The sequence below is a fragment of the Cyclopterus lumpus genome, chromosome 6 (assembly GCF_009769545.1).
Source record: "Cyclopterus lumpus isolate fCycLum1 chromosome 6, fCycLum1.pri, whole genome shotgun sequence".
In the NCBI taxonomy this organism is placed as follows: Eukaryota; Metazoa; Chordata; class Actinopteri; order Perciformes; family Cyclopteridae; genus Cyclopterus; species Cyclopterus lumpus.
The window spans coordinates 24954468-24974866 of record NC_046971.1 but is presented as its reverse complement, the minus strand read 5'-3'; the positions used below and the strand labels follow the sequence as shown (position 1 = coordinate 24974866).

The 20399-nt window shown below is 42.1% G+C and overlaps 1 protein-coding gene across 1 annotated transcript in view; it reads right to left on the bottom strand.

Moving 5' to 3' along the window:
• Nucleotides 1-9493, bottom strand: part of far1 (fatty acyl CoA reductase 1) — a 20899-nt gene extending 11406 nt beyond the window's left edge. The window contains exons 1-5 of the mRNA XM_034534047.1: nucleotides 9365-9493; nucleotides 4495-4611; nucleotides 4026-4142; nucleotides 2663-2838; nucleotides 221-400 (exon numbers count right to left, since the gene is read on the bottom strand). Of these exons, the coding sequence (XP_034389938.1) occupies nucleotides 221-400; nucleotides 2663-2838; nucleotides 4026-4142; nucleotides 4495-4566 (545 nt within the window). The 5' untranslated portion in view covers nucleotides 4567-4611; nucleotides 9365-9493. The remainder of the gene's footprint in view (nucleotides 1-220; nucleotides 401-2662; nucleotides 2839-4025; nucleotides 4143-4494; nucleotides 4612-9364) is intronic.
• Between the last annotated feature and the right edge of the window lie 10906 nt (nucleotides 9494-20399).

Below are 20399 nucleotides of genomic sequence, written 5' to 3'. Positions count from 1 at the left end.
GTTTATTGTAAGGTTTTACACAGTCTAACTATAATGTGTAAATCAGCCCCCAATTGAGGGCCATGGTTTTCAAAAGGTTAAGAATCCTCAACCAAAATCCTATTCTACTGTAGACTAATAACAAAAGACACATCTGTTCACAAAACAAGGCTATCCAAATCACCATAGCAGTTTGCTGACTGAAGTAGCCGTTAATCGGAAACAGTCCAGATCAACTTACTCTAGAGAATCGATGAGTCTGCGGTAGTCTACGGGGGGAGTGTATACCCTTTCCTCAATGAGCTCTCTGTCACAGTTGGCATAGGCTGTGGAGATGTGAAGGAAGACCTCCAGGTGCTTCATTCTGTGGGCCAGGGCCAGCATCTTCTGGGTGGCTAGGACATTCAGCTGCATTGCATCTCTGGGGAGGAGGAATGGAAGACGGTCAAGTTGTACATATAATCAGTCAGTGGATGAAATGGATGGACCAGATTAAGAGGGTATAAGTGAGTCGTAGCGTGTAGGATATTTTGGTTCCCTCCCAGTGATTTGTCATCAGCATTGGGAATGAAGACTAGGGTCAAGTTGTGTGTAAATGTCTACAATAAAACTTTAGGGTGGACCTCTAATAGACACAGACTCATATAAAAAGCTACTAGAATCTTAACCTCCAATTCAAAATGTATATCCGAGACCCGTCTGTCATCCAAACGGATGGTAAATGGACCTGTACTTGTATATCACTTTTCTAGTCTTACGAGTGTTAAAGCACTTTAACACTACATGTCATCATTCACTGTGGGTCAGTGGTAGAGCAGGGTTGTCCTTCAGCGGATCAATCCCCGACTCCCAAAATTGCTCCTGCATGCTGTGTGTGAATGATGACATTTAGTGTTAAAGCACTTTGAGGGTTACCCTAACCCTGTTCGGAAGACTAGAAAAGTGCTTTAACACTACTTGTCATCATTCACCCAGTCACACATTGATGGGAGGGGCTACCATGCAAGGTGCCACCTCTAACATTCATACACATGCCATATGGGGTTAAGTGTCTTGCCCAAGGACACATCGACATGGGCTAGCGGAGCGCAGGATCCAACCGCCGAGCCTCTGATTGAGGGACGACCCTGCACACCACTGGGCCACAGTATCTCTGACTGACGAAGTCCTATGGGTACAAACACCGCTACAGACGTTATATCCATTAGTAAGGAAAGAATGTCGGTCGTCATATCCAACGTGACTTTCCTTCACCAGAAATGTGTATGACCTATACACAGTTCAAATAAGTGCTGTCCTAATCAGAAGTAGGTTTTTTGGGGATTGTGTGTGTTATACACTACTCCAACAAAAATAAAAGGGAACACTTAAATCCCACGTCGGATCTTGATGAACAAAATATTTACAACAAACCGTCTTGGAGCTGGACCATCTGTGAAAACTGAATGGACTGCCCACCTGTTGTCACTGTCATTTGCACCAACACAGATGAAATTGATTCACAATCGCAACCTAACTGGACAGAACAATATCCCAGAAGTTGAAGCGACTTGGTGTCATACTGTGATGATTAGCTAGTTCAAGAAAATAGAAGTTAAAATTTGTTTGAACAAATTCTCGTTCATTTTGAATTATTCAAACTTGATTTTGGGAAAATCAATCTGGTGAAAAGGAATGAAGATCCAGCAGTCCAGGACGGTAGAAGACAGTCGATAAAATGTTGTTCAAAAAGTGTGAACCACCACAATCAACGGTACCTTGAGCATTCGGTCATAAATAAGCCCCAAAATATTATTCTGATGGGTGGATTAGTGCCAAAGATCAGTTTTGACCACATAATCTAAAAGTTACATGGTGGAACTAGTTCATGATGAACAGCTGTCCCAAAGTCTTGTTTTCACAGTGGGTTGCCAGATTTGGTACTATCCTACGTACAGAGACCTATATTAAGGCTGTAGTTACAGACCAAATTGGGCAACCCATACTATAGCATCCAATGTTGCTCATGAAATGGTGCCAGCATGTAACCCCACTTAACACCACTAAGTCAGTTTTACAACAAACAAGACACAACACGAGAAAACCTTTTGTTATCATTTGACAGAACGCAGTAAAAGGGAGGAAGGGGTGAGAGAGACAAAGTTGTGATACTAGATTATATAAATAGAGTTTAATTTAACAAGCAACAAAAGGTCCCATGCCCAGAATTGAACCCACAACGTTTCCATGGCCTGCAGATAAGGGCACCTTACCTCAAGGTCATAACAATGACAAATAAAAACAATGACACAAAAACACCAATAATAATAATACAGATGTCTAACTCCCAACCCCATTTACCGTCTCCCTGAGGTTGTAAGTAGAGTTCAATCAGCAGTGTCTTTGGAAGAACAGAACAAACGATTAGCCAATGTCCTGCAGAAAAGAGGAGTCTCAGGTGTCAAGTACCACAGAGTACTACAAAAAAGTGGGCACCATCTGTCACACCCCCATGTCACGCAAACACATTCTAAAATGCGCTCATTTGACTAGGTTAATACAACAGAATTGTACAAGATCAGGAAGAAAGACACTGATAAACATGGTCAACTTACAAAGTGCCATTAGAGAGACAAACACTGCACAGATTACCAAGAAAGTCATCCAGAAATAAAGAACCAAGCAGAGTAAACAGACAACTCACTTGAGTGGCTCGTTGAAGCGGATGGTGGCGGCGCAGTGGAAGACAATGTTAATGTTGTCAGCCAGGACGCTCTGATCCTCTTTACTCAGATCCAGCTCCGGCTGTGTCAGGTCACTGGTCACCGCTACGATCTTCTCTGCGAAGCCGGGCTGCTCGTCTTGCAATCTTTCAAAGAGCTGAGTGGGAAAATGATGCCCAAGTTACAGTCTAAAACATGAGTGCAGTAATTAAACAGTAAATCGGTGTGCATTGGAATATGTTTCTATACAGGAACAGTTTCTATTCCCTTACCAACTGTTGACCGTCATGGCAGAAGGCCTTATTTTTTGTCTCGCCACATAATCCATTTAATTTATATAGTGCTTTTCTAGATACTCAAAGACACTTTACATTATACACCGTAGACACAGCTATGGGGAGCAATGCAGGGTTAAGTGTCTTGCTCAAGGACACATCGACTAGGGCGGGGATTGAACTGCCAACCCCTTGATTGAAAGACGGGCATGCTAACCACTGAGCCATAGTCGCCCTACAGCAGCATGCCGCCCCAGCAGTTTGGAAGCGTCCAACGTTAAGTCCACACTAACACACATGTGAACTGTTCAGAGTGGCACCTTAAAGTTACTCCTATGGTGAGAAGTTGTATTGCAGCTGCAAGGGCTTTCATCACGGTGCCATCAGCTAACCCACCATCATGGTACCTTATTCAGCAACAGATTGAATTCAGAGACTTCAGATGAAGATCTTATAGATTACCGATTTGAGCCAATCACTTGAGTGCACTGATCAAGTCAGAGTCGAAAATTACTCAGGATGTCTACATGTCAAGTGGCATCTTAACTCTTTTTACGGTAGTGGTTAGTATCAAACTAAGCTACGTTTCAAACTCAATATAGCAGGCTTCGACACACACACACACACACACACACACACACACACACACACACACACACACACACACACACACACACACACACACACACACACACACACACACACACACACACACACACACACACACACACACACACACACACACACACACACACACACACACACACACACACACACACACACACACACACACACACACACACACACACACACACACACACACACACACACACACACACACACACACACACACACACACACACACACACACACACACACACACACACACACACACACACACACACACACACACACACACACACACACACACACACACACACACACACACACACACACACACACACACACACACACACACACACACACACACACACACACACACACACACACACACACACACACACACACACACACACACACACACACACACACACACACACACACACACCTTGCAGTTGATCATGTCAGCGATGCGGGCCTCAGGGCTCTGACCAGCTTTTGGCCTCACCATCACATAGACACCTTTGACTCCTGGGCAGGACCTCAGCAGCTTCTCCAGCAGCACCTTGAACAGCGAAGAAGGAGGAGCTCGCAACATGTATCAAATAAATCAAGCTCAATCAACTGTTGCAGTGTTTGATAGACCAAAGCAGTAAGAGGACAGCCATGTGAATGTTTTGCCACATCTATATTAGCTGATGAACAAGAAGGTATTCATGTATTGTGGACTGTAAGGTCACGGATAGTCCCTCTGAAAAAGTAGAGGAGGAGAGTTTCTCTTGTCTGCTTGCGTCTCCCTCGGTCTCAATGGAGGGAAAGGATTCCAAACAGGTTCCCCTCATATGGCTCAGAAGCTCACATCCATGGCTCAGGCATGTCCTATCGGCTACTTGCCTATTCAACTACTACTACTGTACCTTGCCCATGAAGCCGGTTGCTCCAGTGATCAGCACAGTTTTTCCTGCATAGTATTCTGGGATGTTCACCATGATGTCTGTTGTACTGTTCAGAGAGCTCCTTTAATACCACTCCACCTGCACAGAAATAAGAAAGACAAAAGGGAGGGTTACAACTGTGAGACCAACCTCATGCCTAAACTTGTTCCATGAGGTGTTTCCCAAGTGGGGACTGAGGATGGAACTCCAAAAGGAATGAGTAAAAATCAGGAAGTAGCATTCATCAGCTTCACAAACACACCTTTTCTTTAAGCCTTTTACTGCCATATCGCCCTACATGGTCACAACATTTTCTGAGGTTTTCTCTTAAGAAAAACCGGTGTCACAAACTTCCAGGAACATCGGAATATAATCTGGTAAGAGTTGAGGTGCCATTTACTTACAAAGCCAAGCCACTTTCAGTGAAATAAGATCAAACCACAGGCTGATCAGTCAAATGTTACCCTCTTTACCAGCCAGGACAGCAACACTGGCATTGTTCTCACCTCTCACTCGGTATGCATGTGCATGTGTGTGTCAACAAAGTGAAGGTGGTGCAGACAGCAACCGTAGCAGAACTACAACGGAGGAGGTCTGCTGTACTTTGAGGTGTCTGTCTGTGGACAGACTTTGTCAACGCGCATCACACAGGCTGGGAAGTAGCCGGGTAGTCATAAGGGGTCCCAGCCTGTGTGATCGTCACTAGATTGTCTCTAGTTTGTACTTTGAATATTGCTTATTGAGTCGTGATCATTTAACGAAACAGAAATACTTAAGGGGTTTTAACGGTCGTATTGAGAATCCCTACAGTATTGCTGATACTGCTTTTATTATGCTGCTGATGTTATTTTTGGTAGTTGTAACTTGTTCATCATATGCATAATGTATGTCACATGCATTGAATGTGTTGTAACTCTGTTATGTCGTTCATTTTGTACACAATCGGTTCAATCACCGCTCTCCTCATAGTTGCATGTCAAAGTGTCCTTAAGCAAGACACTGAACCCCCAGTTGCTCCCCAGGCGCTTCACTGCAGCCCACAGTTCCTTAATAACTAAGGATGGGTCAAACGCAGAGAAGAATTTCCCCACAGGGATCAATAAAAGTGTACATCTTTCTTACACATCTATTGTTCTTCTGTCAATCCTCCTCTGTTGCACTCCTTAAGGTTTCTTCCCTTTTTTCTAAGGTTAAAGGTTAAAGAGTCTTTCCTTAACTGATGCGAGGTCCCGGAGCCAATACAGTCTGAATAACAGGCTGCTGATGCACAACACCAGTGTGTCAATAGTTGGTGTCCACAGTTGACAGGATTTATCAGAAAACAGCCCTTTACAATAAGCTATCTGGGATGATCTAGGTTCAACTGTATCAAAAAATGGATGAAGCTAAAGCCAGGATTGGTTTTCAACAATCCAGTACTGTCTGTAGACTACACTGAGCTAACTAGAGATGCATAAAGAGTCTGCTGATATACTGGAAGAACTTTAGCAGCAGCACTGCTCATGGAGTTAGTTGAACCAGTTATTCAACTTTCCATACAGTCAGACTTGGAAGCACACCACTAGCTTGGGACCCCATTCAATTTGAGTTTTAATTATAAGGTGACAATTCCATTCAAACTTGTTCTCAACATTGAAGGCTATGCTATTGTTAGACTATGGACTGTTGATTCGTTAAGAACAGATCATTGGTTTCATGCCCAGGCAATTCTCATTTACATTGAGCAATTCTTCTTTAAAGAGAGAAGCTACAAGGTACGAAGCCTCATTTTTATATACACCACAATATGATCAAATCACAAGTGGTTGCTGCAGTCTAAATCTTCTGCAGCTAACACACTGTACTTTTTCTGTCAACGACTCGATCATGGTTTACACAGCTCTTGGGTGACTTCAGGGAAGCAGGACGTTTGTTTCTCCATCATCTCAGACTCCTGTAGTGGCTAAGGTGTCTGAGTTTTATTTTTCCTTCAGACGGACGCAAGGTGGGAAAAAAAAGAATTGGGAGAACCTCAGATGCTGCTTTTGACTTTGATGCTTGAAATTAAAAAATATTCCATTTAATATCAAAATTATGACACCTCAGTAGTGCATGTGCTGCATTTACTGGACTTGTAATCAAAAAGTAGGAGGCTGGAGGTCAGGGTTTATTTCACATGTAAGCCTTCATTCTTGTCATTTTGAGAACAAGTAGATTGAAAAGAGTAGAAGTTTCTCAGTTCCAATTTCTGTCCAACTTGTAGGCTTGTGTGCAGAGCTTGGTCGACAGCCTAAAAGCACATATGCCTCACTAGCTTCAGTCTGAATACAATTGTAAAATAGTGTCAGTGAATTCTGACTTCACACAGAGCGTTTGTTCCCAGCATATCATACATGCACTGAAAACAGGAATGTTGAGTGAGAGGACATTAACAGAACTTTGTGCGGTACGCTCCGTGGACACCTGCTCAGGCCAACGCTGCAGACGTACAGCCGGCTGCATCAGAGCCAGCTCCACTATAAGAAGGTGAACGGATAACATTTAGCATCATTGATGGTTTACAGATTGAGTGGTTGTAATGTTTTTTGGGACAGTTGCATGAAGAAAATAGTTTAAATAAAAAAGCATCAGGATCCTTGTAAACCAGCTGCTATAATCAAACAACAAAAGGGATCTGTATCTGCCATCTGTATAGTGGCAAAAAAGAAAACATCAAGGATCTGTAAAAGTTATATTTATTCCTGTTTTACTTTTATGCGGATCCGATACGAACTGGGATTTTTATGATCCGTTGCACCACTACTTGTAAGCAATAAACAACTGGGAGTAGTCATTTGAATGCCTCTTCACATTTATCTATGTTTACAGTCAATAGTCCTACTGAGCAAGGATGAGAAGGACTATTAAATATGCACTGCAGACTAGGATGGTTGTATGTGACAGTGGTGCTACGCCTGCATTCCATTGGCTCGTGCTTGTTGACTCCAGGGAAGAGCATGCTATATGCAGCAGCCACAGTGAACTGCAGTCGAGCATGCTGGACTTGAAGCGCCGCCCCCACAACTGTGCGGAGCGCTGAGCTTGTTTAAAGTTTAGCAATATATTGCATGTCCGAATTGCAACAAATTTGTCTCTGCCCTCCCTTGGGTCCCCAGCAATACACCCACAAAGTGGAATACAAAGGAAGGAAGGATCGTTCTCTATAGTGAGTCAGCCAATAGTGCCTCACACTGGATTAGATTACAAATTAGATTTATCAGGCATATTTCAACCTGTAAATTATTTTAGCATTGAGCTCATTGACATCTCTGATGTGCAGTTTTATCTTTTTGTGCAACTAAACACATTGTAGTATTTTGTGTTTTACATCATTCATATATTTGGTGTCTATGCCAGAAACCAGTCTAGAGTGATAACGAAGCTGCAGTTTAAACCCCAATTCAGCTGATGCTGGACAATTTATTTGGCTGGGATCAAGAGCTCCTGCCAGCCAGCCATTGAGGCGACGGTGCATTCATTGGCAGCACTATACTAGACTCATGTTAACCTGGCATTCTCCTTTCTGGATGTCCATGAAAGCTTATCAGCCAAGATTGCCTGCACTCTAACAAAAGGTTAAATATGTTTTGGAATAAACTTCAAGACTAGTTTGTGTTTTCACTAATGTGAAAACACACTGCCAGGCTCAGGTAAAAAACAAGATTTTAAAGTTAGTCACCAAGGCATTCACTCAAACAAAACAATCCCTTCCTCTCTCCTACTTGGGTTATCTAACACCTACAGGAGAGAGACTCACTCAGCAGATGAAATGTGTTGAGAACGTGTGCTCAGCAACAATGACATCGAGGTGCATCTGTCTGCAGCAACCTGCTTATTACAGTAAGACATTAACTTCCTGCTCACGGTGATATCGCAAGACAGAATACACGTTCAGGTCAAATCCCCCCCCCCCCCAAACAAGTTTACCGAGACTTGAGGAAAGACCGTTGACTGCAGGAAGACTTTATAAAGTGTCTGCAGAAACAGGAACTCAACTGGGCTTTCATTTGTGTGGCTTGAAGAAGCAATAACAAGTGGGTGTTATCAGAAACACAAACTGCCTCCAAGAGTCTGTTTCGTGGTAACAATATATCAGACATATCTTTGGAAATCATACTACACATTCAACACTTTACTAGAGCTGAGCATCTTAAACCTGAGGAGGGCACTATTTCCCCTTCAACACCCCAAACGCCACATTCCTGCATTCAGAGACATCACTCGTCCTGACAATGGTAACGCGAGGTACAGGAGATGGCTTAGAGCGGACTTCCACAGGCGTCACGGAGGCAACGGATCCCGGGAGTCCACACTGCAGCCTCGCATCGTTACCGCGACCCCTCACCGTCCACTTGCACGGGGACCCGCAGCGACTCTTCGGCTGCGACAGCCTGTAACTTGACGAGTGTAAAGCGCGAGAGGAAGGGCGAAGTAGAGGCGAGGCCGCTCTGCTAGCCATCGCCTCGAATTCAAAGCGCCTCCTGCAGTCAACCTTTCTCATGGAAGTGCTGCAGCAAAATGAGAACATGAGACCATTACGACTTCAGGTCCACACAAGAGCCCCGTTGTGAATGGGAGGTCGTAGTGTTGACTGGCCGACATGTATGTGGTGAGGGGGTGGAACTTGGTCCCAGTATCTGCGTAGGTCTTCGACCAACACTACCGTAGTGTTCAGCCACCCCTCCCTCGTCTTGGTGCATCTCTTACACGATGTCACACGTTGAGAAGCAACCAGTCACACCACCAGTTAGCGAGTTGAAAACCAGTAATGAGCGCCACAATTGACTACAAAGAAACATACGGCTCGCGGACGCAATGTGAAGGGTATACGTACCCGAAAAAGTGTCGATGTTTCCCCGGTTCCTGAACTTGGAAGTGTGTTGCGTGGAGGAGGAGCAGCGTGTAACGTGACAGCCGTAACCAACACGAGTGGAGACGCAGCAGGAAGCCCGCAGCCTGGGCGGATAAATGTACCGACGTGACGTCAGCGGGACAGCGGTGTCCGCCACAGATAGGGTGAAAAAGAGCTCTCACTCCTCCGTGTTTCGCTTCATCTTACTAAAAATCCGTCTTCGGGTGAACTGCATGGCACCTTGTGGGTGTCCACAGATATCATGTGGTCAGGGCCATTTCAGAAGACTGGGTGGACGTGAAACTCGAATCAAGTGACAAATAATGTGCCGTGTACATGCCAACATTAGTGGGGACCAAAACCTCATATTACAACCAGACTGCTTGGGCCTAGTACATGGTTAATTAGACAACACAGCACTGCTCGGTTCAGTGCACCGACTGGTTATGCTATGCTACTACAGCCGTACTGGGTTGGTATCACTATTAGCTTGTTGTGGCTAGAGGCTTCATTTAGCTAATGTTAGCAAACCTTAGATAGATATGTCTAACTCGTCTCTGCTTGTGCTACAGTCATCCTGCAATTATCATGCATGCATTAGATTAATACTTTATGGCAGAATGAATCTTCTGCACTTGTCCCATCCTACCAGTTAGCAAGGGACAGTTCCACCTCCCCTCCATAAGCCTGATTCATGGGCAATCATAGCCAGATCAATCCTTTGCTCACAAGCCCAATGGCCTCCTCATCCCTCTGTGAAATATGTATACAGTCAAGAGGAAACTAAACACTCCAGGCAGAAATATTACCTACAAGCCTCAATTAATGTCTTAAAACCACATTTTAACGCAGGGCGTCTCTAAAAGACAAAACTGGCCAAATGATGCTGGACTACAATACCGGACTGGTACAAATTTCTCCTCCAAATTTGATATTAAATTACCAAAAGCCTACTGACATGCGCTGTACCTGGGACATCTGAGGCCCCTATGGGTCGGCCCCGTTGCTTCTTACACACTATGAGTGGTTGGTAATCAACATTAAGGGCAAGAGCGATAGAAAGAGTTTTTCCTCAGGGGAAACCCACCTCAACAGGGAGTTTTACACAATAAGTATCCTCAACAAAGCTGGCTGAGCTTTGTGTAACTTCAACTACATTTGATGAGTTCACATTTGTTTTTCTATTCATTTTGAATGACTGCTGAAAAATGTAGTTCTTGATTGAGAGCAAAAACTCACAAGAACTCTGTCTGTTATCGTCACCATTGAAGGAGGAACCACAGTACTATAGTACTAAACTGACAGAAATGTGTTAGGAACACAAGTTAAACAGGTTTAACATTGTTTGCAGTAGGAAACATTATTCTGAATCTAAAACAAACTGCTTCCATATATAGGGTGCGAGAAGTCTGAACAGAAGTGCATGATCGTTTTTCCTCTGAACACTATGTTTATGATATTTGGCGTGACAAGCAAAGGGTTTCAAATGCAAATAGAAACCTATCCATTTAAAATATGAAGAGAAAAAAGACTAATTAGAAAATATAAATAAAAGGAGAATGTCTTTCTTGATCAAAGCATGGACAAAGGTTTTTAGATTGTTTTGCTATTGTAGCAGTCTACACTACAACCAGGTGCCTATCACCTTCATCCTGAATATGTCCAGCATGGGTCTCCATTCATTTCTGTGCATGTGTGTTATTTCTCAGCTTATACTAACTGACACACAAAAGATCAACGTTTGTACTTTAGTGGTCAGTGCTGTGTTTTGCTGTAGTTCCCATGCATCTCAACAATAAGTCAAACCCAAACTGCATGATCGCCATGCTGTAACATGTTTAGTCAGTGCTAGTGTCTAATGTGAATTTCTGCATATTAAATGTTTACGTCAAATAATAACACACTGAGAAAGACTCCTCAGGAAGTAACAGAGTGTTTGCACAGTGTTTCTGACAAGAGGTTTGTTTGTGTCCCTCTGTGAGGTCTCCTGTCCTCTGCCATCCCTCTGCTCCATGTCTGTCTGTGTGTCAAGGTCAACACTGTGTGTTAATGTCTCAGTCAAATGCTTTTCTTTGTGGGAACATACAAGGGTCCCAAGATTACCATCTGGAGCACTGTATGGGAAGCATTCAAGTCAATACATTATTCCTCATCTCAAAATGCATTTCTGCAAATGTTTAAAAATATATTTATATTAACAGCATAATATGACAATAAATTGGAGGAACATGAGCAGCAAGGAAGAACGCTTCACACTTAAACATGACCAACTGTATATCTAACAGAGTGAATGTCAGTCTGAAGTTCAGGTAAATAAACAGCAGAACAGAAACACGGTCAGACCTTTTCATTATGAAAGAGCAACAAGCAACACTCGACTGACCAATGGTGTAACTTCTCCTCTCAGTCACTAAGGATTATGCTCTTTGCTGCGGGCCATCCACAATAGAAATGAAGGACTGTGTTTACATCAAGATGCAATGTTTTCCTGGTGTTGAGTTTTTAATGTGAAGTTGTCGGCCATTTTATCTGCAGAGGATTGTTTTTGTTGCTGCGGTTTACATTCATTATGAAGCAAATTTAAAAAGAAATGCACCACAAGGATGTACGATTTGTTTTTGTTTTCTTTTGTTTGTCATGTGTTTGTTGTGTTTACAGCTGTGCTACAACTGAATGTTGTTATGCATCCCTGTGTTGCATAATGACAATAAATTACTAATAAATAATAATAATGCATTCTATTTGTAAGACACTCTTCATCCAAGAATATCAGAGTGCCACAGAGCCAGTACATAGTTAAAACTAACAATAATAAAAATTAAAAAATAAATTAAAAATTAAAAAAAAAAAGAAAGAAAAAAAAGGAATAGGGCTGCACGGTGGTGTAGTGGCTAGCACTGTCGCCTCACAGCAAGAGGGCTGCGGGTTCAATTCCCGGTCGGAGCGGTCCTTCTGTGTGGAGTTTGCATGTTCTCCCCGTGGCAGCGTGGGTTCTCTCCGGGCTCTCCGGCTTCCTCCCACAGTCCAAAGACATGCTGCAGGTTAATTGATCTCTAAATGTCCCATAGGTGTGAATGTGAGAGTGAATGGTTGTATGTCCCTACATGTGCCCTCGATGGACTGGCGGCCTGTCCAGGGTGTCCCCTGCCTTCGCCCTATGTCAGCTGGGATAGGCTCCAGCGCCCCGCGACCCTAATGAGGGTAAGCGGTATTGAAAATGGATGGATGGATGGATGGATGGAAAAAAGGAATAGTTGACAAGTCATAAAACTCAACTCAGAATACTCTTGAATCACCCAACTAATGGCATGCCGCTGTGGGTTGGTTTTCCTTCTGGCATCCCCAGTTGGAATGTGTGACTACCAAAACAAAACTTTTCATGATTCTCAGTCAAAAGTAAAATGTGTTCCTTTTAATTGCTGCATGGTAATACACATAACATTCAAACTGTATTTGGCAGGTGCTAGTTTCTTTCAATCATAATACGTAAATAATACAGTGCAAGTCCAGCCCTGAAGCAACACCCTCTTTGTTCTCTAAGCTGTTTCAGCAGGTGGGCTGTTCTGCGGGGAATGTTCAGTGAGGATGTCAGTGCAGCTCCTGGATGGTTATGCTCTCTCCATCTTCAGTACTACTCTCCACAAGCAGATCCTCGTCACTCAGGACTCCTCCTTCTCTGGTTTGGGATTACACACTGGAACCCACTCTCTAGGAAGCAGCAGAGAGAAAATAATTGAAGTCAATATCGCCACTTAATGACTGCTATTGCAAAGAACAAACAAATATAAAGCCCATGTGAGATACCCAGGCCTAGTGCGCGTCTAAGACAAGAGTGTGGTTCTATGGCTGGGGTCGAATAGTCAAATAATTACCTCCTAACGTCTATTCCTAACCACTTTTCTTTGACCTCGGTGGAAAACGTCACAGGGTCAAGGAAAGATTGGAAGGAGAATTCACTTGGCGTTAGAAAAAAGACAACCGCGGTGTTTAGAGAATCCGACTCCACTTTCACTAAACTATGTAGTTATGAGGCGATGGCAGGCGGTCGTTAGTGACGTCGTTCTGCAGCGGTGAAACTACTACAAAAAAACGCATCTTAGGTACTTCGTCCGTGTACTTACAGTGTTATGTCATAACGAGATAAACAACCCTGTTCATAGTATTACTTTATTAACAACATAAACAAACTGGTTCAATTACTTTATTAACAACATAAACAACCTGGTTAAATTACTTTATTAACAAGGTTGGAATATAAATGAAAGGAGAATGTAAAAGTGAAACCAAGGGATTGTCACGGAGAACAAAGCTAATAAACTGTCTCATTGTTCAGTTTCAAACATGCTGAATTAAATACGATCTTCCACTAACAATGTTTCATAAAAGGGAAGAAACCTTCAGGAGAGCAACAGAGGAGGATCACTCTCCACGGATGGACAAAAGAAATAATGAACAGCGTTACAGAGTTACAACGATGAAGCCTCGATGACCACCAAAGTTAATTACGGAGTTCCACAAGGTTCTGTGCTTGGACCAATTTTATTTACTCTATATATGCTTCCTTTGGGCAACATTATCAGGAAACACTCCATAAACTTGCATTGTTATGCAGATGATACTCAATTATATCTATCGATCAAACCAGAGGAGACCAACCAGCTCACTATAATAATAATTCAAGCATGTCTTGAAGACATAAAAACATAAATGACCTGCAACTTCCTGATGTTAAACTCCAGACAAAACTGAAGTTATTTTACTCGGCCCAGAACACCTCAGAGATCAATTATCTGGTGAAGTGGTTTCTATAGATGGCATTGCCCTGGCATACAACACCACTGTAAAGAATCTAGGCGTTATCTTTGACCGAGACTTGTCCTTTAACTCCCACGTGAAGCAAATCTCAAGGACTGCATTTTTTCATCGACTTAACATTTAAGAAATCAAACACATCTTGTCTCAAAAAGATGCAGAAAAGCTGGTTCACGTGTTTGTTACTTCTAGACTAGATTACTGCAACTCCTTATTATCAGGCTGCTCTAATAAGTCTCTTTAGTCCCTCCAGTTGATCCAGAATGCTGCAGCTTGTGTACTCACAAAAACTAAGAAAAGAGATCACATGACTCCTGTATTAGCTGCTCTGCACTGGCTCCCTGTAAAATCAAGAATCACATTTAAAATTCTTCTCCTCACTTACAAACCATTATATTGCACCATTATATCTTAAGGAGCTTGTAGTACCTTATTGCCCCACTAGAGAGCTGCGCTCACTAAATGCGGGGCTAATTGTGGTTCCTAGGGTCTTAGGATGGGAGCCAGAGCCTTAAGTTATCAAGCTTAAGGAACCAGTTTCCACTTTCAGTCCGGGAGGCAGACACAGTCACCTCATTCAAGAATAGATGTAAGACTTTCCTCTTTAATAGTGCTTATAGTTAGGGCTGAATCAGGTTTGCCCTGGTCCAGACCCTAGATATGATGCTATAGGCTTATAGGCTGCTGGGGGATGTTTTAGGATACACTGAGCACCTATCTCCTCTTCTTTCTCTATTTATGGATGAATTTACATCTCTCCATCGCACCTTACTAACCCTGCTTCCTCCTCTGAGTCTTTGTGACGTCTCATAGGGTCCATTGGACCTGGCTGTGTCTGATGCCTCCTTCCTGGTGGGCCGGCCTCTTGCCTGGTCAAAAAAGTTTAAGTTGTAGTTGTAGTCATTTGTGTACCTACAACAACAAGACAGAACAAGCTGATGATGTGACATAATTCAAAAGAACTGTTGTTATCTCTCAAACCAGGAGTGCACCTGAAATACTGCCTGTATGAGATTGAGAACTCCAAGTAAATGGTAAAATGGTAAATGGACCTGCACCTGCGCTTTTCTAGTCTTCCAACCACTCAAAGCGCTTTAACACTACATGACGTCATTCACCCATTCATCCATTCATACACTGATGGTTCCACCTGCCCATCAGGAGTAGCTAACATTCATACACACATTCATACACCGTAGGCACAGCTACAGTAGCAATCAAGTGCCTCCCCTGCATACCAACGGACATGATGGGGATTCAGTCAGTGTTGCTGTGTGGTTGTTTGTCTCGTTAAAGCTTCACTGATCCATTGTTTATCTCAACAATGGACGAAATGGCTGTGTCTAATGTAAAATGGTTACTCATAACAACCAAAGAGCTGAATGTTTTAGCCAGCAATAGGAGGTGACCAAGGGAGAGTTTAAACAAGTGAACATTGGGTTTACATTCAACAGGTCACCAAAAACACAACCTCAAATGAATGCAACTGTCAATCTATGTGATTCATCCATTCCCCTGTGACTAAAATCACATCACAGCACATCACTGTCAAAATACATGTCAGAATGGGATTATCAAATGAGACCACAATTGACAGAATCTTCACCTGTATGAAGAGCACGCTCTTTCAGCTCTGTGCCATAAAACACCTTCCCTTTTGTTCTGAAAAGTGTAGAGGCAACTAATCTCACCAATATAAAAACATGGATTATGTAACAGATAATAAAAACAGTGAAAGCTGAAGTGTTAGTCATGTACAGTAAAGCAGCAGTAATCAATCAAATCTCAATGTTAAAAAACTATACATGCCTTCTATGGAAATTCTATGAAATAATAGATGCTGGTACAAAAATATAAGAACAATGCATGCAGCAAAAGACCATGTGTGCTTTACATACTTGTTTGTGTGTCCCCACTTAGCCCTGTACTAAGGATGAGGAGTGTTGCTCAGACCAGATGTGTGTGTGTGTGTGTGTGTGTGTGTGTGTGTGTGTGTGTGTGTGTGTGTGTGTGTGTGTGTGTGAGGTCAGTGTACAGTCAATGCCACCAAAGGAACGGTAGGATCTATCTGTCAGGGTCAGAGGGACTGCAGGCTGGACCTCTACTGTGCCTTTCAACGAGGTGAGCTTTAACAGTGACACTCTGAGACTCATTGATATATTTAATATGTGCTCAAACACATGCTGTCATTTTCTTTAGGTCAAGTCTGTGGAGCTTCAGTTTAGCTTATATGTCTGCATATGTCCCTCACGTAAGTTCTAATTTTCCATGTCCATTTTCTCATAATGTAGTATTCCTATCAGTGGCGGGCCGTCAGGGCCTTCAAAGCCTTCTCTGAAGGCCTAAACAGAATCACAAAGTTATAGCTATTTTATTAATTTTTTATTTAAATTCTTTTTTACATTTTTTTTTTTCATCTATTTTATAATGTTTATAATTGTATTTCACAAATACAATACATGTATTATAATTATTTTCCCTATTAGCTTATTTTCTCATTGCACAGACAGGAGTCTCATGTGTTCCTCTGCTTCAGGCCTCTGGTATTCCTCATGCATAGGTAGCTGCTTAACAGCATCATTATCCAATCACATCGCATGTTAATGGTCACGCGGGCCGTGTGACCAATCACACGTCCAGGCCTCTAGAAGGCTCTGTCAACTATTTTAAACAGGCTTTTTCTTCCAAGTATTTTCTATGGAAGAAGCCTTCACCTTAAAAAGACTGTTTGTATCTTCTTCACAAAGGCTTTGCAAAGTGTCACTGGAGCCAGATGTTTATGTTGCTGGTGAAAGGCTACAGGTAGTGTTACATTTTAAATATTTAGGATTTTTTATTGATTCTAATCTCTCTTTTAAAAAGCAGGTAGAACATGTGACATGTTTTAAAATTTAACCTTGTGAATTTTAGATATATAAGAAACAGTCCAACCATGCAGGCTGCGAAACTGTATTTTAATGCAATGATTATCCCCCATCTGACCTACTGCTTAACCAGCTGGGCACAAACCAGCATTATAACATTAACATCTATCCATATTCTCTATAAACAAGCTCTAAAAACACTTGATAAAAAAACAAAAAGTCATTATCACTGCAATATCCTCATCAAGCACCATATATTGAGTTGGGAGAACCTCATTAAATTCAATATGTGTCTGGTTTTTAAAATTTGACATGGTATGGCTCCGCCTCCACTGAGTGATTTTATTAAACAACACACTCTATGGCAGACACACTAGATCTGCTTGAAGAGGTGATTGTGTCATCTCACATTGGTCAAGCTCTTTTAGCAAATCTGCATTTTCTGTGAATTCAGCTAACTCGTGGAATGCTCTACCATCACTCGTATGCACAAAAAAATGTACAAAACATTCAAACATAGCCTTAAGGAACGGCTTGTTGCCAATCAGGTGTACAGCATTAATGTACCATCTGTCCTGCTCGTTTCACCTATATGTGCATTTGTTCAGTGATGATGTATGTTAGGCTATGTGCCTCAGTGTTATATATGTGTTCATACACATGTGCACACACTGTACACTTTTCTTTTGCTTGTATGTGAATTGTTTTTGTCCATACGTCACTGTCTGTCTATCGATGAATCTTAGTTGCATTATGTTATTGGAATTATTTTAATTTCTAGCTGCCTTCAAAACATCTGGCCAGGGACAGCAGATGGAAATTAGCCTCTCAGGCTAAATCTGGCTCACTTATATTTTTACTGTTGATTGGTGTGCATTGTCCCTGTAAAATAAAAAAAATATTTAAATAAAAACACTCTAGCTAAAAATCTAAACTTTATTTCATCAGTTATCTGCCGGAACATAATGAATACAGCATGCAACAAAATGGGTAACATCAAGCTTCTCTAGTAGTATACTAGTAGTAGACTAGTTCAGTCAGACCTTTCCTGGAATGCTAACAGGCTATTTGAGATCAACTCTTTTCCAGTGGTCAGAGAAACAGCGTATGACAAACACAGTGCTGGCTCTTCTGTTTGGAGTTTGCATGTTCTCCTTGTGTCAACATGGGTTCTCTCCGGGTTCTACGGCAGTTAGGATTAATTGAAGACTAAACCATTGGTGTGACTGTGAGCATGAATGGTTGCCTGTCACTGTGTCAGCCCTACAGTCTAGTGACCGGTTCAGGGTGAACCCTGTCTTTGCCCAATGTCCGCTTGGATCGGCACCCTGACCCAGTGTGTGGGAACGACTGTGCCCTTATACGAAATGAGGACTTTAGATTTTGTCCACAAGTTTTTACAATGTGGGCCCATTAGGAAGGGATTACTTTATAGCCAGTATGGTCATGAGGAATAATTATGACTTCAAATGTACATAGGGCACATCATCAATGTATTGAGATTGACATCAGCAATCAGAGCCTATCCCTTCAATTGGCATTGACCCGCAACATGACATAAAGGTAAAACTATAAATGTTACGAACATTTATAGACTGACCAAAAATGCCAAAATCTAAAATGCAATGATACACAGCAGCTTTTTCTAAAGTCTAACAAAATGTAATGACTTAAAGCTGTACACAGCATTGATCGCCCCCTGGCAACCTCGAAGGTACTTGCTGGATGCTTGTTGACATGACCTGGAATTTGCTTGACAATCAGACAATATTTCATAAGTTGTCAAGTAATTTTGAGGGGCTTGAACCTTGAAAGTTTTGAGTGTATCTATGACTACTATTTTATTGTCCTGCTAAAGAGTACAACAGCAGCAGAAGTAGTCCTGTTAAAGAGTACAACAGCAGAAGTAGTAGTACTGTTAAAGAGTACAACAGCAGAAGTAGTAGTCCTGTTAAAGAGTACAGCAACAGCAGAAGTAGTCCTGTTAAAGAGTACAACAGCAGAAGTAGTAGTACTGTTAAAGAGTACAACAGCAGAAGTAGTAGTACTGTTAAAGAGTACAACAGCAGAAGTAGTAGTCCTGTTAAAGAGTACAGCAGCAGAAGTAGTCCTGTTAAAGAGTACAGCAGCAGAAGTAGTCCTGTTAAAGAGTACAGCAGCAGAAGTAGTCCTGTTAAAGAGTACAGCAGCAGAAGTAGTCCTGTTAAAGAGTACAACAGCAGAAGTAGTAGTACTGTTAAAGAGTACAGCAGCAGAAGTAGTCCTGTTAAAGAGTACAGCAGCAGAAGTAGTCCTGTTAAAGAGTACAGCAACAGCAGAAGTAGTCCTGTTAAAGAGTACAGCAACAGCAGAAGTAGTCCTGTTAAAGAGTACAACAGCAGAAGTAGTAGTACTGTTAAAGAGTACAACAGCAGAAGTAGTCCTGTTAAAGAGTACAGCAACAGCAGAAGTAGTAGTCCTGTTAAAGAGTACAACAGCAGAAGTAGTAGTCCTGTTAAAGAGTACAACAGCAGAAGTAGTAGTACTGTTAAAGAGTACAACAGCAGAAGTAGTAGTCCTGTTAAAGAGTACAACAGCAGCAGAAGTAGTCCTGTTAAAGAGTACAACAGCAGAAGTAGTAGTCCTGTTAAAGAGTACAACAGCAGAAGTAGTAGTCCTGTTAAAGAGTACAACAGCAGAAGTAGTAGTACTGTTAAAGAGTACAACAGCAGAAGTAGTAGTCCTGTTAAAGAGTACAACAGCAGCAGAAGTAGTCCTGTTAAAGAGTACAACAGCAGAAGTAGTAGTCCTGTTAAAGAGTACAACAGCAGAAGTAGTAGTACTGTTAAAGAGTACAGCAGCAGAAGTAGTCCTGTTAAAGAGTACAACAGCAGAAGTAGTAGTACTGTTAAAGAGTACAACAGCAGAAGTAGTCCTGTTAAAGAGTACAACAGCAGAAGTAGTAGTCCTGTTAAAGAGTACAACAGCAGAAGTAGTAGTACTGTTAAAGAGTACAGCAGCAGAAGTAGTCCTGTTAAAGAGTACAACAGCAGAAGTAGTAGTACTGTTAAAGAGTACAACAGCAGAAGTAGTAGTCCTGTTAAAGAGTACAGCAGCAGAAGTAGTCCTGTTAAAGAGTACAACAGCAGAAGTAGTCCTGTTAAAGAGTACAACAGCAGAAGTAGTCCTGTTAAAGAGTACAACAGCAGAAGTAGTAGTACTGTTAAAGAGTACAGCAGCAGTAGTCTGAGATTTCAGATTGCCCGAACCACAAAGATCGTGACCCGACAGTTCTACTACGCAACGACTCAGAGAAAATGTCCTGACCTCTAAAGAAATAACTAAAGCACCAGTGGCTTCAA